This window comes from Chanos chanos, chromosome 9, assembly GCF_902362185.1.
Source record: "Chanos chanos chromosome 9, fChaCha1.1, whole genome shotgun sequence".
NCBI classification, from domain to species: domain Eukaryota; kingdom Metazoa; phylum Chordata; class Actinopteri; order Gonorynchiformes; family Chanidae; genus Chanos; species Chanos chanos.
In genome coordinates, this window is record NC_044503.1 from 8,854,678 (window position 1) to 8,877,650 (window position 22,973).

Below are 22,973 nucleotides of genomic sequence, written 5' to 3' on the forward strand. Positions count from 1 at the left end.
TTTTAAGGTAGTCAGTGTATCAGTGTAAAACACAAACCTGAAATTTTTTTTTTGATGTTATGTATTTTGGTTACTTTAAACAACGATTCAGTGGCTTTTTCTAACGAATTATCAGCTTGAACACTAACATGTATGGGAAAGAGGTGAAGGGAGGATAAAAACGATTCCCTCATACTTGTTTTGAAGGTCAAGGTGATATACATATTCATGCTTTGATCTAGCACACAATCAATGGCATTTAATTGTTTTTCCTAGTTTGTGGAAGGATGTGCCGTTAATTATTGATCCGTCGGACGCGTGGCGGTGACTTGAGACTGAGAGGAGTCTGCCGGCTCGAGCATCAAACAGGACAAGAATGTGATGAGAAACAGGTTCTGTTAACAAGCCATACATCAGTGTCAATCAGAGCAGATGGAGTCAGCAGTCAGCTGCGTATCCCCCGCACACCTGCGAATAAGACGCGTCGCCATGTTCCCCATCATGGCCAGAACACCTGCAAGTCTGAGCTAACGGAGGGAAAAAACCAGAATGTCATTAGTGCCTTGTTAAAAAACACGCCAGGCCGCGAAATTAAGAATAACCAGATGCAGGATTCGTGGATACGCTCCAGCATAAAGAAAATCCACAGGTATTTTTCTTCGGTCTGGTAAAAAAAAGGGGAATCATTTTTCGCCGGGCGTCCCTATTTTTAAGGAGAGGGAGGCAAACTTGACTTTCGCTTGGTTCTTGTATACTAGCAGGAGATGTTGCTGGGGATACCAAAAGGGATTTGAGCGCGAAATGAACACGAAACTGTTTTGATACTGCGTTGTTCTTTTATTGGTCATCGCATCGATCTACACTGGCAGGTTGACCTATGGTACCGCTCTCTCTCTCTCTCTCTCTCTGTCTCCCTCTGTCCCTGTCTCTTTCTCCCCACCCCCCTCCCCTCCCCACCTCCTTGCCCTGGCTCCCCCTCAAAGAGAGTGTAATCAGCGGCAACTCAAGCACGGCAGAAAAACATTTAAGTGAAGTAATGAAAGGAGATTGTGGAGCCACTGAAGAATAACACTGGAGCTGCTTTGCTGCTGTCAAATTGTATCAGACTCCCGGTAATAGATTCTCGGCCAGACACTCAATTCCATTCAAAGGAGAGCCCCTCTTTATCCCACAGCATCAAATATTTAAACACTTGTATTTGAGTCAGTGTCAATCCCTCAACTCTGAGCTTATTGCCCCCGTCCCCCACTTTTATTTTTATTTTTATTTATTTATTTATTTATTTTCCCCTTTCGCTCTCTTTGGCCTTCTTCACGAGATGTTATCTAACTAAAAGCTGCATATACACCGCTATCATTTCATTCTTAACACTCCAAATGGTATTAACTCTTTTTTTTCCCTTTCTTTTTTTTTTTTGAGATATTACGGCCTTTGTTGCTGGCTTGAGTTTTCGATTTGGAGAGGGGACGGCTTAAAGATCACCGGGGGAAAAGACGATAGGAAGAGGCAGAATGAGGGGTGGGGTGGGGGTGGGGGTGGGGGGGTTGGTTGAGGGAGAGCAAAGATTGGAGACAGCAGAGCGTTTGACTGATACTGTTCAGATGCAGTCTAGCTTGTCAAATCTTTAGACGCAAAATGAATTGGCATATCTGGCCTGGGCTCATAGATATCTCTCACTGTGGTTGAGTGAAGCTGTTGCTGCTGACTCTGGGGTGAGCTTGTAAAGGGAGTTCGCGTTCTCTCTCTCTCTCTCTCTCTCTCTCTCTCCCTCTCTCTCTCCCTCTCTCTCTCTCTCTCTCTCTCTCTCTCTCTCTCTCTCTCTCTCTCTCTCTCTCTCTCTCTCCCTCTCTCTCTCTCTCTCCAGCCACAGCCACCTCCACTTTGTTACAAAAAAAAAAAGAAGAAGTTACAGACACCACTCCTCTCTTCCTCTCCCCCATCGTGTCTTCTGCTAGACTCCCTCCCTTCTCGTCTCCATCTATCTCTCTTTTGCTTATTCCTCTCCCATTTCTTCAGCTCACCCCCGCCCCCCTTCTACCCCCCCGCCCCACCTCCTCCTCCTCCTCATCTCCATCTCTCTCCTGCTCGGTGTCTTCTGCGGGGGGACTCAGACAGGGTCCCATTAGTTTAGTGACCAGCGTTGTATGAAAGCCCGCGGTAATACTGTTCCTATTCTCAGCGGACTGTGACAGCCAGCAGTAATGCTGTCCCTGAGTGAATGGAGGGAACTTTTCCATTAGTGGCCTTAACATTTTGACACCCAGCCTAGTCTGCTATTACACTCATACGCTGATTAGGGACTGAAAATTGTGTCGTCGGACCTGGGCTGGAGACTAGCCAATTGTGGCTTAAGAAGAGCTAGAATTGCTTCTGCTACCGCTGCCTACAGGCATCATATGAGTGTTTAATTGGGGGACGGAGAGTACGATTTCTTTAGGGCTGTTTACGTCACCGGTACGGGTTAAAAAGTACTCTGCATGGTATTTAAGAATTCATATTTGAATGAGCTGTTTCATACCCTCAATAAAAGGAAGTTCAATTAAGCCATGGCCTTTATGCCACAGCACAAAGGCAATACTCACAACAATACAAGAGATTTAGCAATAGGATGAAGACGCAGAGAACCCAAGGGTGACTGTAACTAATGAAAATTCTTCCTGCTTGATTTAAGAGTTCTGTCTACAGGCGTGACAGTAAGGTGCCTCTATCACGCAGATTACACCCCATTGCCTGTGATTATTCAACTCTGAAAACCTTCAGCCCGACGGCATTCAGCCCAAACATAATATCCCTCATACATTACCCCAGCCCCCCTCATTATGGAGGATCATTCTGGAATTAGATTCCAGCCCTCCAATATTGGCTCCAAAAGCCCGCCGCTTTGTGCTGTAGTCAAAGGTTAAAATACCAATCAAGATGGCCCTGCCGATGGAGCCAGACATTTTAATATTCGCTTAGCTTGGTAATTGTAAAGGGACGTTATATCCTCTCCTTCGTCCTATTATCCCAAAGGCAACACGTGTTAACGTGGCAGAGGAGAGGAGAAGTCAGGTTGTCTAGGCGGCTTGTGATAGGTGTGCTCGAAAGACACAGAGGTTTTTGAAGCACTGAAGCAGAGGTTCAAACAAAAAGGGATAGAACGACTGTCCATTCGATGTTCTGTGCCACGGCGACTGCGAGAATAATGAAGTTCCACCGCTGTGAGGAATCTTTTTTTTTTTATTTTATTTTATTTCATTTATTTATTCTTTTTTTTTTTTTTTTTTCCAGGAGCTGAAAGCGTCTAAACGAACAAGCAAAGAATCGCGAACTCGTTGTGATTAAAACCAGAGGAACTGTTTCGTGTCACGGATGACAGAGTCGTGAGAAGCGTAGTCAGAAGTAACCCAGATCTCTCCATATACCATTGATAGAGCCCACCGTGTCCCTAGAAGCCCCCCCCCCCCATCTCCTTCTCTGGTGGAGGTGGTGGTGGTGGTGGTGGAGGTGGGAGGTGGGCTAATCACTGGTGACATGCCATTGCGGCGAGAGGCCTGTTTGCAGTCGGCAGTGCGTTTGTTGATAATTATTTTGGGAGTGTCATGTCAATGTCAGCCCAGTGGTTTGGGGAGACAGGGCTCAAAGAGGGAGGCTGCGAGGGAGGTGGGGGGGGGGGGGGGGGGAGGGGGGGAGGTGAAGGAACAGCCTGTCACTGCTTCTCACTGTTAGCCATTTTGCAGCCTCTCCAACCCCCACCACCCCTCCCCTTCACACCACCTCCTCCTGACCCTCCGTCAGTCTGGTGTGGCAGGGAGGTGAAGGTATAGAGGAATGTTTTCTGTTTTCAAAATGTTTATATTTTCGAGGTAGACGAGGGACTTTATAGCTGCTTCCTCTCTGGCTGCATACATTTCCATACGTTGCCTACATCGTTGCACATCTCAAGAAAAACAAGAAAGTGATATGAGAAACATTAAAAAAGTTTTTAACAAATTTATCACAAATGAGGAAATGTATAATATTCAAAGTCTTGTCATTGTCTAAAACCATTTATTAACTGAACACACGTCTGTTAAACTATTAAATGTTGATACTTTCATTACAATGGTGGTTGTTGAGTGGTCTCAGCCAGAAAAGCAAGGATGGAGATTAGTAAATAAATGTGTTACAAAACACTGGTGGAGGAAAGCTGGGTCATATCGGGTTTGAACCCGCTGGCACTGGGGTAGCAGGCACCAAGACTCCTGGGAGGAAGCGATCAATGATAGAGGATGTAATGTGTCTCTCTGTATTCCATGCCACAATCAAGCTGGCTAGCTGTTGTAGGATAACACACACACACACACACATACACACACACACACTGTGATACAGCTACTTCATGTCTCCTACACTCTCTGCTTCTCCGTCTACCTAGACCGTCACTACTCTCTCTCTCTCTCTCTCTCTCTCTCTCAGTCTCTTTCTCTCTCCCTCTCTGTCTCTCTTTTTCTCTCTCTCTCTGTCTGTCTCTCTCTCTCTCTCTCTCTCACACACACACACACACACACACACACAGAGACACACATGCTCTCTCACTCTCACACCACTGCTCTTCCTTTGGCAGCCTGCTCATGCTCCTCTATGTGTTCATATAGCGTGTTTTGTCTCTGTCGACGTATTAGAGTTAACTCACTGCTCTGCTCTGCACTGATGCACTCCATTCTCTCACTCTCTTCATTCTGTGCCACTTCCTGTCACACTGCGCTTAGTCCAGTCCAGTCTTTCTGTTCGCCCCCCCCCCCCCACCCGAAAAGAGGCCGACAGCAAGAGTTCCCAGTGGAAATGATTTATGATTTATGGTTTGATTTTTGAAAAGAATACTTTGAGATATTCTAAATGTTTTTAGCAGCTTTTTTTTTTTTTGGCAACTTAACATTTTGAAACGTTCTCTGTCGAAGGGAAGAGGTTCTCCAAAATGAGGATCTGTTGTGATATGTACATTTTCATCTAGATAATTATGAATCCCTTTATTCCAGTGACACTTTGTTATCACCCAGTGTATCTTTAATAGCTTCTTGAAGCAGAGTCTTATTGTACTGCCATTTGTTCCAATTAAACAGTTTTCCTTGTTGAATGGAATAGAGATCATTTCCAGTCATTACTGATATGTGACTACGAAAGGAAACATCTGTGACAACTGTCTTGTCTAGAGCGCGTCTCACGTCTTTTAAACCTCTGTGACTGCATCGTCCATGACCAAGTCGCAGAGTTCTTAATGCTGCGTCACTTTTTCCTCTCGAAAAACTTAGGACGAGCGATTAGGCTCTTATTACATATAATGGCTCTGTGGAAATAATTGAAGCAATTGGCTTCTCTGCTCTGAAAATGAATTTTAAAAGAGGTAGAGCAAGACTCACTTCTCAGAAAACATGCCTCACAGCTACCAACTGTTTACTTTTTTTTTTCCTTTCATTCCAGCTCTCTAATTATGGAGTGAGAGAGTTAAAAGACTGGATTCATAATCTTAGGCATTGTAATTAGCACATATAGAGCCTCAATTAAACCATGATTTAATTCAGTAGAGCTAACATCCAGTCATTGTATCATCAAAGACTGATGCACAGACCCGCATATCCAGGTCAATCAGTGACAACGAAGCATTAAAATGATACAAATTACTAACTGAGGCCAAAATGGTAAGGAAAAAAGGTTAGCTTAACAGGTTTGAGATTCTGGCTCTTCCAAATAAAGTGACAGTAAATTTGTCCTTTAATATTACAGGGCAGAAGCATTCGTTTTGTGGTGAAACCTTAACGTAAAGATGCAATGCGGGTAGCTAGAGTTTGTTGGAAGCAGGAGAAGCTGCCTGTGACAAGTCACGTTAACGTACAATATGTACATGGTATGTGCGTGTGACATGACTGGTGAAAAGAATGTCAGAATATGATTCATACTTTAACCAAAGAGGAAGACATACAAGGGACATCAAAGCAAATACACATCACTTGCCTAGACAAGCCTGTAATTGGGATTCTATTTGGCTTGAGGAGACAATTTATTCTGAGGCAAGGCGAGCAATGTGGATAAAAATAAGAAAGAAAGAAAGTAACTCCCCTGGCACAGCCTGGCAAAGGGCGAGACATTGTTGACAGTTCAAGCCACGAAAGACTTAAAGATTTGGCAATTGGCTTGTGTAACATATGGCTGGTGCCACACAAGAAGCCAATCAATATATTCCTCATCAGGTACATGATACAAGTTTAAGGCTGTGGAACGTGTGATATGTGTCTCTTTCACAACCCATGATGCATCTGCCAGCACAGATTTTATGCAGTAAAAAAAAAAAAAAAACAAAACAAAAAAAACCCCAAAAAACAAGTAGACAATTATAAAGTGTAGTCAAGATCTGGGCACTAACAGATCGCAGCGTCTCTTGTGTGTCTCTTTCTTTAATTTTAAAAATCAGTTTGATACTTCTGATGTTTTTGTTTGTGCTTATTATATTAAATTCAACTTTACCACAGGGTAAGTTTTTTTTTTTTTCAAGAAGATGTGTAACCACAACATTGTGAAATTCGCTTGTCTGTATTTCTCTGCTAAATAAGACATTTGAGAGAACAAGACCAGAGCAAATGCCAATCTTGTGTCAAGTTACATTAGTGTTGACTGCTTGCTGACTGGTTCAGGGCAATAATGGTTTATTTTATTCAAATGATATCTACAGCTCCAGGGAGAGTAGATTGCTGATAAAATGATTTCCATTGTATAATATTATTATATAATTATGAACTCATGTGGTGAGAGACATTGTTTGTGCAGCTGTATATGCAACATATGCACAGAAAATGTGATGTAGTTAAAAAATTATATATCTTTGTATCATAAAAATACATACTTTATTATTTTTTACTGAAATGTGAATAAAGGTTGAATGGAACAACTCATAAGCATCTCTTGCATTTCAAAATAACTTGAAAAGCTGTATTGAGCATAAATAAGAACACACGTTCTCTCCAGCTAATCATCACATCAGGGTCAGGATTTTATATAAAAATCTCACTTTTTATTCATTCAAACTGACTACAATCTGTCAACAAACTCTCTGATTGTTTGGCTACCTCGAATATTCGTTCATCTATTTCAGGTGCAATTTAATGTTCATCCAGTAGGTGGATGCTTAGAGTTCAACGATCGGGGAAATAAGCAATCAGGGGAAATAAGCAAAGTGCGCTCAACGTTCTGAAGCGTTCATAAAGACCCTTGTCGTCAAACAGTTGCTGTATCTTTAACTGTAGTGTAGCCTATAGTTACTGTATGTCATTGTGCAGTTGCTGTATCTCACGATAAATGAGCCACAGGTCCTTTTAAAACATCGAAATACACGTTCCATCATCGGAAGAATCAACCAACTCACTTGAACCCGTCTGTGTTCAAATGAGACAGTTTTAACTTGGCCTAAGTGTTATTTGAGAGGCGCATGCCAAAAACCCAAGCGAACCGAACTCGAACTGTAGCTTGTGTTCATTTTGCCGGGTATCCAAAGAGGACGCACGTAGATAAGAAATGAAGCGTTCCTAAAACCCAGCGGTAAAGTAAGAAGGAGCGAGAGGGGGAGAGGGGAGAGAGAGAGAGAGAGAGAGATAGAGAGAGAGAGAGAGAGAGAGAGAGAGAGAGAGAGAGAGAGAGAGAGCATTCGGTGAGTAGATCGGGCGCCCGAGACAGCACTGTGCCTGCCACCAGCGAACTACGGATCAGTTCTTAGTTACAGGACTCTCGACCCTTTAATTTTTAAACATAGAACATAGTCGACGTACTCCCTTCCGTTCAAGCAGTGGATATTACGGTTGTTAAAACAACAGAGGGCTTCCACACCTTTTACCCTCAACTAGATCCTCTCATCCGGCAAACCTCGGGCGGCTGTATCACTCGCTGCATCTTTTGGACTTTGTGGGGTTACTGAGCAGAGGTGTAACAGAATTTGATGGTTAAACAAGCTTTTCAGAGTTTCGACACTGTAAGTAGCTTATTTATATTTTGTTTTGTTTTGGTTTTTTTGCCTGTTTGTTTTCTGAAAGAATGGAGTGTTGGTTCCATCTAAGTTAAGTTTTCTCACAGCTTGCAATAAATTTTTAGATATAATAGTCTCCTTAACAGAATATTCAGCAAATTTTCTATTTTCGGAGATTATCACAACTGTCGAACTCACTATTGCTAAACATATCTCTCACATGTCACATCTTTTGATAGAGGAAAACACATGGCTGTTTCATTTTTTGTTGGATCTATTAACTTTTTTCTCTTTAAAGCCTGAAACAATTTCTTAATAATCATATGAATGCAATTAATTTGCCTGTTGAGGTAACCACACGCAAAGGCCAAATATATGTTTCCTCATTGACACTGGCCCGAAAATATTGAACAAATGCGTTTGCTTCATTCCGAATTTCAAACTTTCTTTCGTGCAGTTGAGCAAATCAGTATTTTATAACTGTTGTCATCTAAAAGATCTGGTCGGAAGAGCTGTAGGACATCCGTTCTCCGATTATAAAGTTACAGGATATTGGATAGATACGTGAAAACCAGTGAGGAACTAATTATGACGGACAACTTGGCAAAAAAAGTTTTATGAACTAACAATTCAAAATCAGTTATTTCAACCAGTAACCGGCTGTACTATCTGCAAAATGAAACTAATACACATAATTGTCTCCTGTTATCAAAAAATGTGGCTTTTAAGCTTTCAAACAGAATTTCGGAGAGAGATATGTTGGTGGATGATATAGCCTATACTGAAATAGTTTGTGTATTTTTCCTGATGGGAGAAGATTGTTTACAAATGATCAATCTCCACTCTTGAAATAACTACAATAAAAATAATAAAATAAAAAAACGTATTATTATTATTATTATTATTATTATTATTATTATTATTACTATTGTTATTATTATCATTATTATTATTATTATTATTATTATGTTCTTATCAAGAAAATTGTGAAATAGTGTGCGCGTGATCCACCTTTTCTGTATATTAATACAGTTTGTTGTTGCACTGTTGTTTAAAAAAAGAGAGAAAGAAAAGAAAATTGCAAATATTTTATTCCTGAACTTCTATGTATTTTTAAGCTTCATTGTCACTGGGGCTTGATTTACCTGTAGCTTCATTACACATGGCAGTAATTGAAAATTACTTATATTGCGAGAGAAAGTTCCCGCTCAGGGTTTCTTTTTGACACTCTAATAATTTTGAATCTATGTCATTTCCCTTTAAATTAAGATCGTGTCTTCATCAGGGAAACGTGTCAATAACTGAGGAGCTATCTCTTTAAAAACATTAAAACATATCATAAATATTAAATCCTATAACTATTTTTTATTATTTTTATTATTATTATTATTATTATTATTATCATTATTATCGAGATAGAAACAAACATCTCTTTTTGAATTAGCGGGATAAAATCTCTTTTGACTGTGCTCGTAACCATTAAAACCTCAGTTATTTCTATAATTATAGTTGGAGAGTTGATCTTACGTTGGGTACTGCGGAGAGAACATCTGAGTTGTACTTTTTATTTAAGTGGCCTATTTGTTCCGAAAAGTTCAACTGGCAAACAGACGAGACGAATATAATACACAGATCTTTTATTCCAGCGATTTTAAGAAAGTTCGATTTTGTTGTGAACGTCACAGTCGTCCGTAGCCTACTTAATCAACTTCTTTGCTCAAGCAGTGAGCAAAACATCCATTTGATGCTACTGTCGGCCTCTTTTCTGTGTAAACGTGTAATCATTTTTAATCAACATGTACGGAGAGATATTAGCATGGTGCCAGAATGGTTTTTTTAAGCTCATAAACTGTACCTCTCAGCCTGCCCACTGTCAGCCAAAATTCAAATTCAAATGAGCATTTACCATCTTATGGTCCGGCACATAAATTTATATTTTTAAGTTGTATTTTTTCACTTGGAGAACTGTTTTATGACTGCGTTTTATGAAAACATTGACTTGACATTGATTCGTCAGGTATGGCATGTTGCATAAAATGTTTCATATTAAAAAAAAAAACAAAAAATCTGTCCTTCAGTGTAAAATCAGCAGAAAAAAAAATGCAATCCTCCCATTCACTACTCAAGGTGAAATGTTTTTGTGTCGCTTCTTTCCCCAGCAGATGCAGATGTGAGGATGTCCTGGTTGTAGATCCTTTGAAGTTCCAGAGACATATCTTCAGTATTATTCATCAGCCAATAGGATTCCCCTCGTACAGAGAATGGACCTCCATCGGGCCACTTTCAAGATGGAGAGCACCTCTTACATGCCCAACCCCCTGGCCTCCCCTGCCCTGATGGTCCTGGCCTCCACCGCGGAGGCTGGGCGCGATGCCTCTGTGCCGTGCCCTCCCTCTCGCCCTTTCGGGGTACCGGTCTCCATGGAGAAGGATGCGCACCTGCCGTTCCCCAGCGGCTCCTACACCTTTGCCTCAATGTACCACCGCCAGGGAGCGGTTCCTGGGGGTTTCCCTGGACGAGACTTCCCTGCTTCTGTGCTTCATCTCCATCCCCAGTTCGCCCCACCTAATTTAGACTGCTCCCCGCTTGGCATACTTAACCACGGTGGTGTGGGGGCCTTCCGACCCTTCGCCTCCCCTTCAGAGGAACGTGATGGAGGGGGTTACCAGTCTGCTTTCACTCCTGCCAAAAGACTCAAGGGCTGTCTAGAGCCAGAGGCATCGATCCACCTACGCTACACAGACATCGATGGGAAAGAGTTTGACTTTGCTGGAGCTCATATCCCCTCTGGGTCACCTGGCACACTCAAGACAGGAGAGGATGCTGGGAAGAAGTTGTTTGCCATATCTGGACTGCTGTCTGACCCAGATGCCTCATCCAGCCCAGGGGAGCGCAAAGAGCGCTGTGAGTATCTTTTTGTTTCTTGTCACTCATTTACTTTTTTTTCTTTCTGTTCGAGGTCTGTCTGCCTCTGTATGTGTTGTCCAAACATATGGCTTATGGCGTGTTGTACATGAATCATTGCACACAGGTGTAGTGTGTGTGGTGAACAGTGCATGGTGAACAGTGATCCATCTCAGTGCTTTTCACACCTGCTTTATAAAACAGTGTCATGGTATATTCCCCACCACATACTTGAAAACAGAGTCTTATTGCACTTACCACCAGACTGTGCAGTGTGTATGTGCATTTAGAATTTAGTTCTGTTGAGGAAAGGAAATGAGGAAAGGTAAGGTAGAAATGAATTAAAACGAAATAGAAGGCAGAGGGGCATCCTGAGTAATTTAATATTTTGTTTACACTAAAAGAGTACTAACATAAATTTTTGATACTGTCTTTTTGAATAATATATTGAATTTGTCTAGTGCTTCCACTTTTTGTTTTTGGGGGTAAAGTATAAAAAAATGTGTGTGTGTGTGTGTGTGTGTGTGTGAGAGAGAGAGAGTGTGTGTGCATGTGTGTGTGTGTGTGTGAGAGTGTGTGTTTGCGTGCGTGCGTGTGTGTGTGTGAGTGTGAGAGCGTGGGTGTGCATGTGTGTTTATATGTGTGTGTGTGTGTGTGTGTGTGTGTGTGTGTGTGAGAGAGCGTGCGTGTGCATGTGTGCATGTGTGCGTGTGTGCGTGCGTGTGTTTGTGTTTGCGTTTGTATGTGTTTGCAGTCATGACTGTATTGGGAATTTACTGTAGGCTATGTGAGATACTGTCTTTTTGAATAATGTATTGAATTTGTCGAGTGCTTCCTCTTTTTGTTGTTGGGAATAAAGTATGATAAAATGTGTGTGTGTGTGTGTGTGTGTGTGTCTGTGTGTGTTTGTGTTTGTGCTTGTATGTGTTTGCAGTCATGATTGTATTGGGAATTTACTGTGGGGTATGTAAGCCCTCGGTTCTGGCTTGTGTAAATGCAGTTGTTTGGTACAGTGTCTTTAGTACAGATGTGTGACATTTAAGTTTTTGATATGACTTTTGACCTGCTTTCTTAAAGTTGAACTTGTGCACGCTTTTGGTGGTATAATGCTGCAGTCTGTGGTTCACGTGTACTGACACATGCCACGAGTTCTCCATGCATTAGCTTTATGCATGGAATTACTTTCTCAGCGTCGAAAAAAGAAAGAAATGATGGCGAGATGACAAAGGAGGAGAATGCACGAATCTTTCCGGAGTCAGACAAGCTGTCAATGATAACGAGCAAGAGGAGTCGACAACGCTCTGGGAAGCGCCCTCACAGCGCAGACACCTCCAGCTCAATATCGCCCCCACGCCATCTATCTGATTTGTTGACAAATGAGTGGGAGAGTGTCATTCCGGGGCTGCCTTGGGGAAGACGAGGCTGCTCATTACCCTGTCCTGTAATTGGCCGCCGGTGCGGGGGCCCCCGGCGTTCGCCCCCCTCTCCTGGTGGAGCAGCAGGGTGGGAAACAGGCGGTGGATGCACCAAGGGTACATCAAAAAAAAAAAAAAAAAAAACCCTGGGATGGTGCAGAGGAGATCCTGCGACATGAAAAGCCGCGGAGAAGGGCTGATGAGCGGGCGCCGGATCAGAGGAAGATGCCATGGAAAAATAATGAGTGACAATGACAGGGAGAAGGGGAGGGGCAGCCGAGGGAAAGGAGTCCGCACATCAAGGCTAAAGAGGGGGCGGAATGGAACAATGTGAAAAGTTTGGATTGTTTGCCACACTCGTGCTTAGTAACGCTGATATTATTCTTATATGACTGACAGGCCTTGGATATTGGTGAGCTGGGGGGGGGGGGGGGGGGGGTGGGGGGTGGTGGTGATGGGGGGGGGGTTGTGGAGGATGATACACCATAATAAACCAAGGTGTCTGTGTGTGTGACTTTTGTATGTACGCTTTTGAGTGTGCGAGTGTGTGTACATTGTACATCCATGTGTGCAGCTGTATGTCTGTTACAGAGAGACAATAGAACAGAAGAGAGGAGAAGAGAAAAGATGAGAAATACTTGTTTTTCCTTATATAAATGTGAGTTCTCTGTACTTGAGATATGCTTAGGGTGAAAAAAAAAAACATTGTGAGTGTGGCGAGCAGCTTTTACAGCTTTATCCAATTACAATCCAGCTCAGACTTACCAAAAACTCTAATGCAATTAAACCCCCTGCACTTTTATATAAGAGACTTACATTTGGTTCTCCTTGACTGGCCAACTTGTTATACACTGACAATTCAGGACAAAAATGTCCTATATGCTTAAGCTCCATGTCTTCCCTTTGTAAGGAGTCCTGTCACTGGGTTTCTTCCACAACATGAGTCTCATGACAAGAGTGGAAAACTGAAGGGACAGAACATTGTAGAAACACTGAATAACACAAACGCATTAAAGATGGTTTGCTTTTGATGTGAGTGATTTTAAAGAACATTATATAGCCTATACTTATGCTCACATGATTTGATTTTCATTTGGTTATTTGCTAAATGTCTTTTTTTTTTTTGGTATGTGTCCTACAGAACTTGTTTCTAAATAAATTTAAGAATATCTCCCAAAATGCTCAAAAGCAGGGACTATGATGACAGCTGTACAAACATTCTAGGAGTTTTTTTTTCCCACTGGGCAGATGTCTTCTGTGGGCTGACTCATGTTTGTTTTCCTTTGGGACGTATTTTTAAGTTTTTTGCCAAAGCTTTAGTGAGAATGATGCTGGTGTAACGGCAGTTTAAGCAAAGTCTCCCAGCCTGCAGCTTCTGAAAATTGTACAAAGTGTGTTTGAGTCTGTCTGTCTGTCTGTCTCTCTCGCTCTCTCTCTCTCTCTCTCTCTCTCTCTCTCTTTCTCTCTCTCTATCAGAGTTTGCTCAGCCAAAGTTTTGGGCAGACTCAGAACTATCCGTTACATCATGTGTGACACTGACTTGTGTGTGTGTATTGTGCTCTGTCATAGGGTCACATTATCACATTAGAAGCTCCTAACTATATACATCCAAATATCAACTTTATGCATTTGTACCAGTGAAGCTGTCAAATAAGCTTTAATAAGCAAATATGAACTGGAATGTATTTAAATGTGACATGAGGGTGTGAGAGGGGGGATCTTGAGAAATAGGAATAATATCGTTTATAGTTTCAGGCTGAAGAACAGTCCTGGACTGTAGCTGTATATTACAACTCTATCTATATTACAACTCCCCAACTCTCTGGAACTGGATACGGCTCCGTTGGAAGCCTGGCTAATCGGAACGGGTGGTTGAATCCAATGTTGGGGTAGTTTGCCAGGATAAATGGATAAAAATCAACTTAACTCTCCACAGAGGGGAAGTGAGACCTCCGGGAAGTGAACCACCTTTGCGGCCCAGTCGAGCCCTACAGATGTTATTAGCACTGGATTGCCTGTTAGAGACATGCTGTGATCAGAATACCAAGCTGCCCATGTGGAATCAATATCTTATGGATTCCTCTGGCTTCCCCCCAAAAGAAGCCCTTGAATTTTACAACGTGTTAAAAATATCGAATGCGTTCGTATGATTTTCACATCTTGCAATCCGTCACCTACCATATGTATAGAATTTACAACACGGCCTGTTTCTGCCATAACTGGTAAGGTTTCAATATTCTTGTGGTGCACTACCTTACACATGCACTGCCCTACCGTCCCAATGTTATGAGTTAAATTCTCATACATTTAGTAGACGTCCAGTAAAAGGACAGATGTCAGAGCTGTTGCTATCAAAAGTCATGGGAAAGTGGGAAAGGGACAACAGATTGTATCATAATTTCATCAAAAGCGAAAGTGGATTAGCTTTGTGAGTGGAATGACAATGGAATGGTGATGATTAATGACTGCGAAGACTTCAGTTCTATGACGTCCTTCCTCCTTAGCTGAGATGTAGCCCTCAATATGAAAACCTAGAGCTCAAAGCATAGAGTCAGCCTAATGCATATTGCAATTTCTACCCCAACTACTTTATTTGTTGTGACCCTCTGCTTTTCCTTTCCACATTGAATTTTTTTTTTTTTTTTTTTTGAGCAAGTTATATTTTGGGAGGGTAACAGGTGTAATCATGACTGTTAAGGATAGATTTCATTATTTAAGATTACTGTCAGGTTTTTTTTTTTGTTCGGCGGAGGACGCAGCATGAGCGAGAGACGGCGAGACAGCGTGTTGTACGGGCCTGATTGGCGAGGGAGATTAACCGAGTCATTCACCAGCTGGCTAATGAAAAGGGGACGCTTTGTCGCCGGAAAAGATTCCTTTTATTGTGCTCTTCCGTATTAGAACAAGCCAGGGCTGAAACAAGACAGCAGCAGTCCTGTAATCTGTGGCCTGGGCATTATTTATGGAGCAGTGGGTGTAGAGGAGGTGGTGAAAATCCCTCTCTCACCTGTCATCATCTTCACATCTGGCCATTTCAAAGTCACTGTTGGAAATATGAATGGCGGGGGGGTGGGGGTGGGGGGGCAACACTCTTGCGCACCGATGAAACGTTCACAAACTGTTTCTCCTGAAAAGAGAAACCTATTCATTAACGATGACCACATATGCTGAATGAGCATTGGAGGACAGGGTTTTAATATGAAAGGTGTAAGGGAAGAGGTTGATGCTGAGCTAAAATTATAATGTTGTCATTCTGTGACAGTACCAATGGAGTTAACCACAATAAACATGCATTCACATTATTCAATGCTGAGTCCTGAACCACAAACAGATATTTGACCATTAGAAAGACCACGTCTCCATGGTGATCATTCTGTGGAGCAGAGTGATTGGACACAGCAAACAGCCTCATTAAGGTGGCCTGTTAGGGACAAAAGAGACATACAGGGGCATAGCAGACGAATGCTGTTGGACATGTTCCCGCTTTGAGATCAACAGACTGTGTTTAACTGTCACCAAGGGAGATTTGGTAAATCAGACTAGGTGTGTGCTAACCAGCCACAATGGCCACTATTGATCTGCTGTGTGTTCGCATCCTCATCAGTCCCGTGTCTGTAGGGTTGATGGTGCTATTTCAATATTTAGTCTCCTCCAGTCTTTTCAGTTGTCTGGTAAGTGAGAAGGAGAGATCAATATTTATGGTCAATGCTCATGCATACATATCACCTACACGTTCACCACCCCCATGTCACACACACACAAATAAACACACGTAAGTGCACATACACACACGCACACACACACACACACATGCGCACACACACAAACACATGAAGGAGAGAGTAAGCGAGGGAGGGAGAGCCCCCCGCCATCAAGACCTTTCCTCTTCTTTGTGATCCAAGTGTTCTGCACAAAGACATGGTCTTGCCCTTTTCTCACAGAAAACCCCATATTTACTGCTCCATTCAGACTGTCTATCTCTACACATATCTTTTAAATTTTATAAATGTGTGTTTGTCCTCAATTACAAGATGATTCGTCTTTTCTTCAGGGGAGTTAATTGTCATTTAACCGAACTATGGTATTGCTTTGTAGGCGATGCAGTTTTTCCCTCTGTGTGATTGTTTTTTAAATAATCTGCACACTACCAGAGGGATACTTTAGGAACAAAAAGACAAGTTAGCAGGAAAACCTACATGTTGCAGGAATTAAGGAGGATTAAGTTCTATTTACGTCTTAACTCTTTTATGTGAGATTTTTTTGGGGGTTTTTTGTCCTACTGATACCTTAAATGTTTCTTCGAAATGAGGATTTAATTTTTGTTCGGTATCAGCATTTCAGCATTTTGGGTACAGACATTGTTTCAAAAAAGACAAAAAAAAAAAAGTGAGGTTAGACCATTGGGGTTTTTGTTTGATGTTAAAAGAGCGCAATTTGATTTCTCACCTCCTGTTGAGGAAGTAGTTTGTTCTCCTATTGCGCTCTTAAGTGGAAGAGCTTTCATCTTGGTTGGGGGTTGACTGTTATTATTCTCTTGTTTTCTTCACCCCCTTCATCTTTTCTTTGTGGAAGGAATGTTAAAAGTGAAGGGTGGTCTGTACACCACCCATACACCACGATGGCAGGCACTCATCTCCTGCTATACCTCCAATCTGCCTCACCAAACCAACATCAAATGGAACATAGCACTTTCCCACCACCACCTAGCACACAAACAGCTCAATCAACTCCGTCGAAAGTTATAACAGCCCATTGGCTGTTCAGTGTTCTCTATCTCAATCTTCAAAGATCTTTATTCGGTTTAGGGTTGGAGAAGGTCTGCATTTATCCTGTGAGCTTAAAGCAGAGCGTCCAGTAACCCTTGTCCCTCCCCTCTGCGCTGATAAAACCATTTGGAGGTCTGATTAGGGGTCTGGGAGTTTGAAAAAACAGTGGTGAATTGACCCTATATTTGTGACATTGACCAGTTGACCAATTCCTGTTTGGTAACATTTCACAAATGGCTTGTCATTTTCAAGTTAAATTCAGAATTTACAGCTTAAGTTTGTTTAATAGTGGTCTGAGACCTGTTATTCTGTGAAGCTATTTTGCGACAATATCCATGGTTTAAAAAGAAAAGAAAAAAGAAAAAAGAAAAAGAAAAAAAAAAAGGCACTACACAAGTGAAAGCGAGTTTGATATTGAATAGTGATTTGAGCTGACTTCTGTGCAGATCTCAATCTTGGACATATTAATTCACCCAGAGTTCTGTTGGCCTATTATTGGTGAAATCAGCATGGCAGCCATTTAAGGGTTTCACAGGTATTGAAGGAGGCTCATTAAAATAGGACCCCTCCGCTCTTAGCTTTTATGTATTACTGGCAAAGTGAGGCAAATAAAAAAAGGAAGGTCTTTTTTTTTTTTTTTTTTTTGCCTGTGGGCTCAGCTATAACTGAGGAAACCACTTCCAGCACACCGTTTTACTGAACCAATAGGACAAGCAACTTCAGTGAGTTCACTGGTGTTTATGCATGAGGTAAAGTGAATTGGCATTGAACAGACTTCCCTCACTAAGTTGCGTTATCGTTTTTTGTTGGCCTGTTAATTTCTAAGCCCTGTTGCAGGAGAAAGGGTACATCATTTGCAGTTCAGAGAAGTTTATTAGCAGGCCGCTTATTAAAACAATACACTGCTTAAAGTGTGGCTACGCTGCACCTGATCGACCTGCGCGGTGCGTGCCAAAACGTCCTCTCTCTGATCTCACTTCAAAGCCAGCAGGAAAGAGACTAGAAGCATGTGGGGCAGACCAAGAGCAGAGGTGGGGGGGGAGGGGGGGGGGGGGGGGGGGAGTGGGGAGATGGGATGGGGGGGGGGGTGTCTGTGGATCGCTGGCTCAGTACAAAACAGCACATCCCAGAGTCCCCTGAGCCCACAAATCAGTCAAGCAAATACAAGGGGCAGGAAGGGCAAAGTCTGGGTTTAAACAGTCATTATCGATGGGGCAGCTGAGTCAAAAGACACCAGCCTCTTCGTAACTCTGGACTCAAGCTGGACTCTTGCCAGGAGGGCAACGTTCTTCATCTTCCATTCTGTTTCTTTATTCATGTCTCATAGACCTTTCAGTGCGATCAGTTATTTCTGTGATAAATTATACACCCAAAGGTAGAGGTGTGCATTCATATGTCGCGAACGTTCACGTTGTTCTCTGCTTCAAACGTTAAAAGAGCTTTATTGTTGCCGGAGGATGACAGAAATAGATTTATTACTTCAGGTCCCTTTTCATCTGAAAGCAGAGTCATTATTGAAAATGATTTGAGATGCATGTGTAACATACTGTATCCGGTATATCTGTTTGTAGGGGCCCAAAGGGACCGAGCGAGGGGACGAATTGTTGTTTCTATGAATGACCCGTGAAATAGCATCCTCCTGGAAGCCTCCTCACATCTGGGGCTGTCATTAACCCACAGGGGCAGATGTTTGACTGGTGTTTGACTATAACAATGTCCTAAACTTTTCCTCATAGGTCACACTTAAACGCAAAACAGGCTGTCAGTGCACCAATGTTATTTCACCTGTGTGTGAAAGAACACAGCACCATACCGTATAGTACTTATTCACTGTTAATGGATTTCTATGTCTATGTCTGTGTGTATGTGTATGTGTAATATGTGTATGTGTGATGAGTGTTCTGTACTTTGTCATTGTCCTGGCTGCTATCATTGAATTTATTTTGGTGCCTTTGTGCTCAGTTGGCTGAGGCTCACTGTTGTGCATCTGTAACAGGGAGGAGTTGAGTCACCCGGACACCCCAGATATATGAAAAACGTACTGCTTGAGTGCACGCGCGCGCGCGCGCGCACACACACACACACACACACACACACACAGAAACACCCCCCCCACCCCCACCCCCAGCCAAAGCGCATGATGACTCACTTCATTCTGCCAAATATTCTCTGGCTACACACATAACTAAAACAGGATACCAGCACGGTGTTCTTTCTATGATCCAATGATATCATTACACATCTGAACCAAACAATGCTGTGAGTATCAGCAGGGATGAGGTGAAGGTCAGTGCATGACCCCTCACCTCCCCCTGTTACTAAGCAAGAAGAAACGTGCCTCAAGCTCCCAGAGGAATTCCAATGCATTTCGATCATAAATCAGCACTCTGCTAATTGGTGGGAAAAACAACACTGAAGCAGTATATAACCTTTTATGTGTCTCCTATGTTTTTTATTACGATACTAATGACTGGCTGTATATCTGAGTCAGACAAGAGACCTCTGCAGAGAAGATGAGCACCTGGTAATGGGGCGAACATTTGGATGCGTGTCAGGAAAAAAAAAAAAAAAAAAACTTTAGGGAATCCCCTTGAGTACAAATGCTAATTAGAATGCATGTTACTTTAATTAGCCAAAGGGACCGCGTAAGTACTGCTGCATTAATAGATTTGCTCTCATACTGGCTCCCAGCAGTTTAAGAGGCATGATAATCAAAACGTCATCATATCCTTCAGTGAAACCAGAAATCCATATCACAGCCTCTGCTTTCCCTCCTGAGGTTGGTTATTTCCCTGTTAGCTTATTAAGCGCTGACTCTCTGTTTGTCTGAATGTAAGCGCGAGGCTACGTTGCCATGTGTTTGCCTCATTATTGCAGGGCTCACAATGTCATACAGTGTGTAATACCAAACAGTCCTTTTGCTGAATAATAATTTATACCGGAAAAGAGGATTAGCATTGAATCTAATAAGTTGTAGCACAGCCTCATTCGTTAGCGCTATGCATGTCTACTGACGCTATATCCAGGGGAAGGTTGTGTCTGAAAATGCCCTTAGCAGTGACTCGTCTCATGACCTAAATGAACACGAACAGAGACTTTGGGATCTATATCAACTTTGCTGGCAGTGGCCTTTGTTCCTCTGCATTACTAGACAGGGGAGTATTGGCTCTGGGAATAGCACACGTATTGATGGGGGGGACGACGAGACACACAGGACGATGCTCTCACTAAGGCTACAGGCGCGCGGAGAACCTGGCTGGCGCTGGAGCTGCCGGAGGAGAGGACAGGAGCTATTGTGTTTAGTCACCGCCGTGTGAAGTTTCTGTGTACTTGGCTGCCCTTGACTGGCTGATGGGGTTAGAGCCAGCTCAATACTGACAAAGAACCTGCCAAACTGTTAGCCCTCTATCAAAGAGACTGAAGGACAACAGAAATAAATGAAAGGCTCACAGAAAATGTACCTACAAACATACTGGGGGGGAAAAAAAAGACAGCTTTCCCCTACATCTGCAACATTAATAGCAGTCAACTAATACTTTCACTATAATGAATTGGTTTGAAAGAGTCTTTTCAGTGGGAATGTATACAAAATAGTTGCACAAGTAGGTGTTCAGAAGGTAAACAGACTTTAATTTGCCAGGGTGCAAGAACAAATCTGGCCTTTAATGAGATTTTGAAGCCTCAGTTAACCATCAAGGATATGTGATTGATTTATTTATTTTTTTTCAAATCCTCATTTGTTCTTTACTTTACAAAGCTCCTGTGCTCCATTGGAGACCATGACTTTCACTGTTAACAGCGCTCTGGCATCAAAGAGTCCTGGCAATCCGTACAATTTCTCTGCTTCCTAGACAACCTGTAGTTTAGTGGGGGATCTCTCAGACAACCTCAGAGTGAAAGCCCTCTCGCTGACACTGTGTCCGCCTCTTAACTTGTTAACTGTCTAATTGGCCTTCAGTCCTTAATGAGCTGAACAATACTCAGTTAGCTGAGTGGCAAAGGTAATGTCTTGTTGGAAGATTGAGAGGTGATGGTACTCTGTGGTGGGTATGGCATATTTGTCAGCATAATTTGTTGTTATTGTTTTTTTTTTTTGCTTTTCTTTCTTTGGTGCTTTATACATCTTCAGTTGTCCCATGGCTGAGTTGAAAAAGACTTTTTTTTTTTTTTAGTTCCAGTTTCATTACAAAACAGTGGTAAATCTCAAAGTCAAGTCAAGGTCGTTGTCATTGGACAAGTTGAACAATCCCGAGTGCGCAGTAACACAAACTATGAAGGCCATGGAGCAGATGCTTTGTTCTGGACACGCTAAATTGATCATCCTTGATATAGCTAAGCAAGATCTTTGGTGACGCTAGGGTTCACATTTGCTAGATTTGAAAACAACAATTTTTTTCAGAAAAGTGCAAAGAAATAAAATTCGTGTAAAAAAAAAAGTTGACTGTTTCAGAATAAGGAGCTGACACTGGCCTCAAAGATGGTTCCCTCTCTGTAAAGATTATGGATCACATGCTGTCAAAGATGAAGTCATATTTTTCTTTACTGTGTGAGTTTGTCTGTAAATTCTCTTCAGACTGGGTGGTCTGGTATCCCAGTGGTCTGACTGTAGGTAGAACTGGAGAATCACTGGCAGACAGAGGTCATATAAACAGGTTTTTTCCCCCCATGTTGTTAAAACAGACATGTCTCCAGTTAAACTCAGTGTGATGTTGCTTAGACTGCCAGTACGCAAGTCAATATAGTCTAAATTGCCCAGACTGAATTCTAGAACAGTAGAGATTAAGGCTCCTTTGTTCCCTTGCCCTGGCCGAGGGCTCTGTTAAACAAAGTTTTCATGTGCTACGCCCCAAATCTATGACAGGACTTTTCAGCTTCACAAGGCTAGGCCGTGTAGGTAGACGGTTTCACATTGTTCTAAGCACCTAGATCACATTTTCCAAGTTCTTATCAAATATAGGTGGCTACGATGAATCATTTAAGCAAAGTATTTGGCGCCGCTGTCGATTGCTGAAGTGTTTTACCATCTTGTGTGATGAAAACATCAAATAACCCCCTCGACAGCTGTGAAGCCAAAATTCCAATGAGACATACTGTTAACCTCTTCAAAGAGCCTCTGTTTTAGAAGACACTGTAAAGATAGAGACCCTAACTGAACTAAGATGCTCGCAATGCCTTTTTTTTCCACTCTTCTTTTAATCTAAATTGAGAAACCATAAATAAACTCTTCAAAGGTTTATCGACCGCTGTCGACTGTTTGTTCTGCTCCTGACAGACGATTTGCTTCATGTTTGCCGTGCCCCCTGCCTCCTTCCCTCTCTCTCTCTCTCTCTCTCTCTCTCTCTCTCTCTCTCTCTCTCTCTCTCTCTCTCTCTGAGTCTGGGCTTTTGGCACTGCTGAGACCTCCGGTGTGAAAGCTGTGTGCTTATGCAGGCTGCTGTCTCGCTGGATGGCTCTGAACAAGCCCTGTCCTGTTCTATCTCGGTGGCCTATAAAATGAGAAAATCAGCCACTGTGCCACCAGAGAGGGCCCAGCGGCCGGCTTACCTGATAAATATGTCAGTTTCTCTGTGGCCGTGTGTGTGTGTGTGTGTGTGTGTGTGTGTGTATGCTCTAGTGTTGGAGGGGCTCTGCCTGTGTCTGCAGAAGCTTCACAGATCTTGAGATTACACATAAATGTTAATTTAGAGATTACTTAATGGTATTTATAATAACATCTCTACTGGTTGCAGGTGTGCACATGCCGCTTTCATCATTATTCATTATTATGACTGGACTCTAAAGCTTTCATGTCAGTCAGTAAGCCTTGATCATTAAGTAACACATTCTACATAGCTTGTTTGTATTCCCCATAAAATCGCTGCAAAGTACACTTGGAAAGACCCAAACAATGATGTATGAAAGAATCCAGAATCTTTTATGTTCAGTGAGGTTGACACAGTA

The 22,973-nt window shown here is 42.4% G+C and overlaps 1 protein-coding gene across 1 annotated transcript in view; it reads left to right on the forward strand.

Annotated features, from left to right (window-relative positions):
• The first annotated feature begins 10,209 nt into the window (after nucleotides 1-10,209).
• The window catches only part of rnf220b (ring finger protein 220b), a 31,976-nt gene continuing 19,212 nt past the window's right edge, over nucleotides 10,210-22,973 (forward strand). The window contains exon 1 of the mRNA XM_030784376.1: nucleotides 10,210-10,852. Coding sequence (XP_030640236.1) covers nucleotides 10,210-10,852 — 643 coding nt within the window. The remainder of the gene's footprint in view (nucleotides 10,853-22,973) is intronic.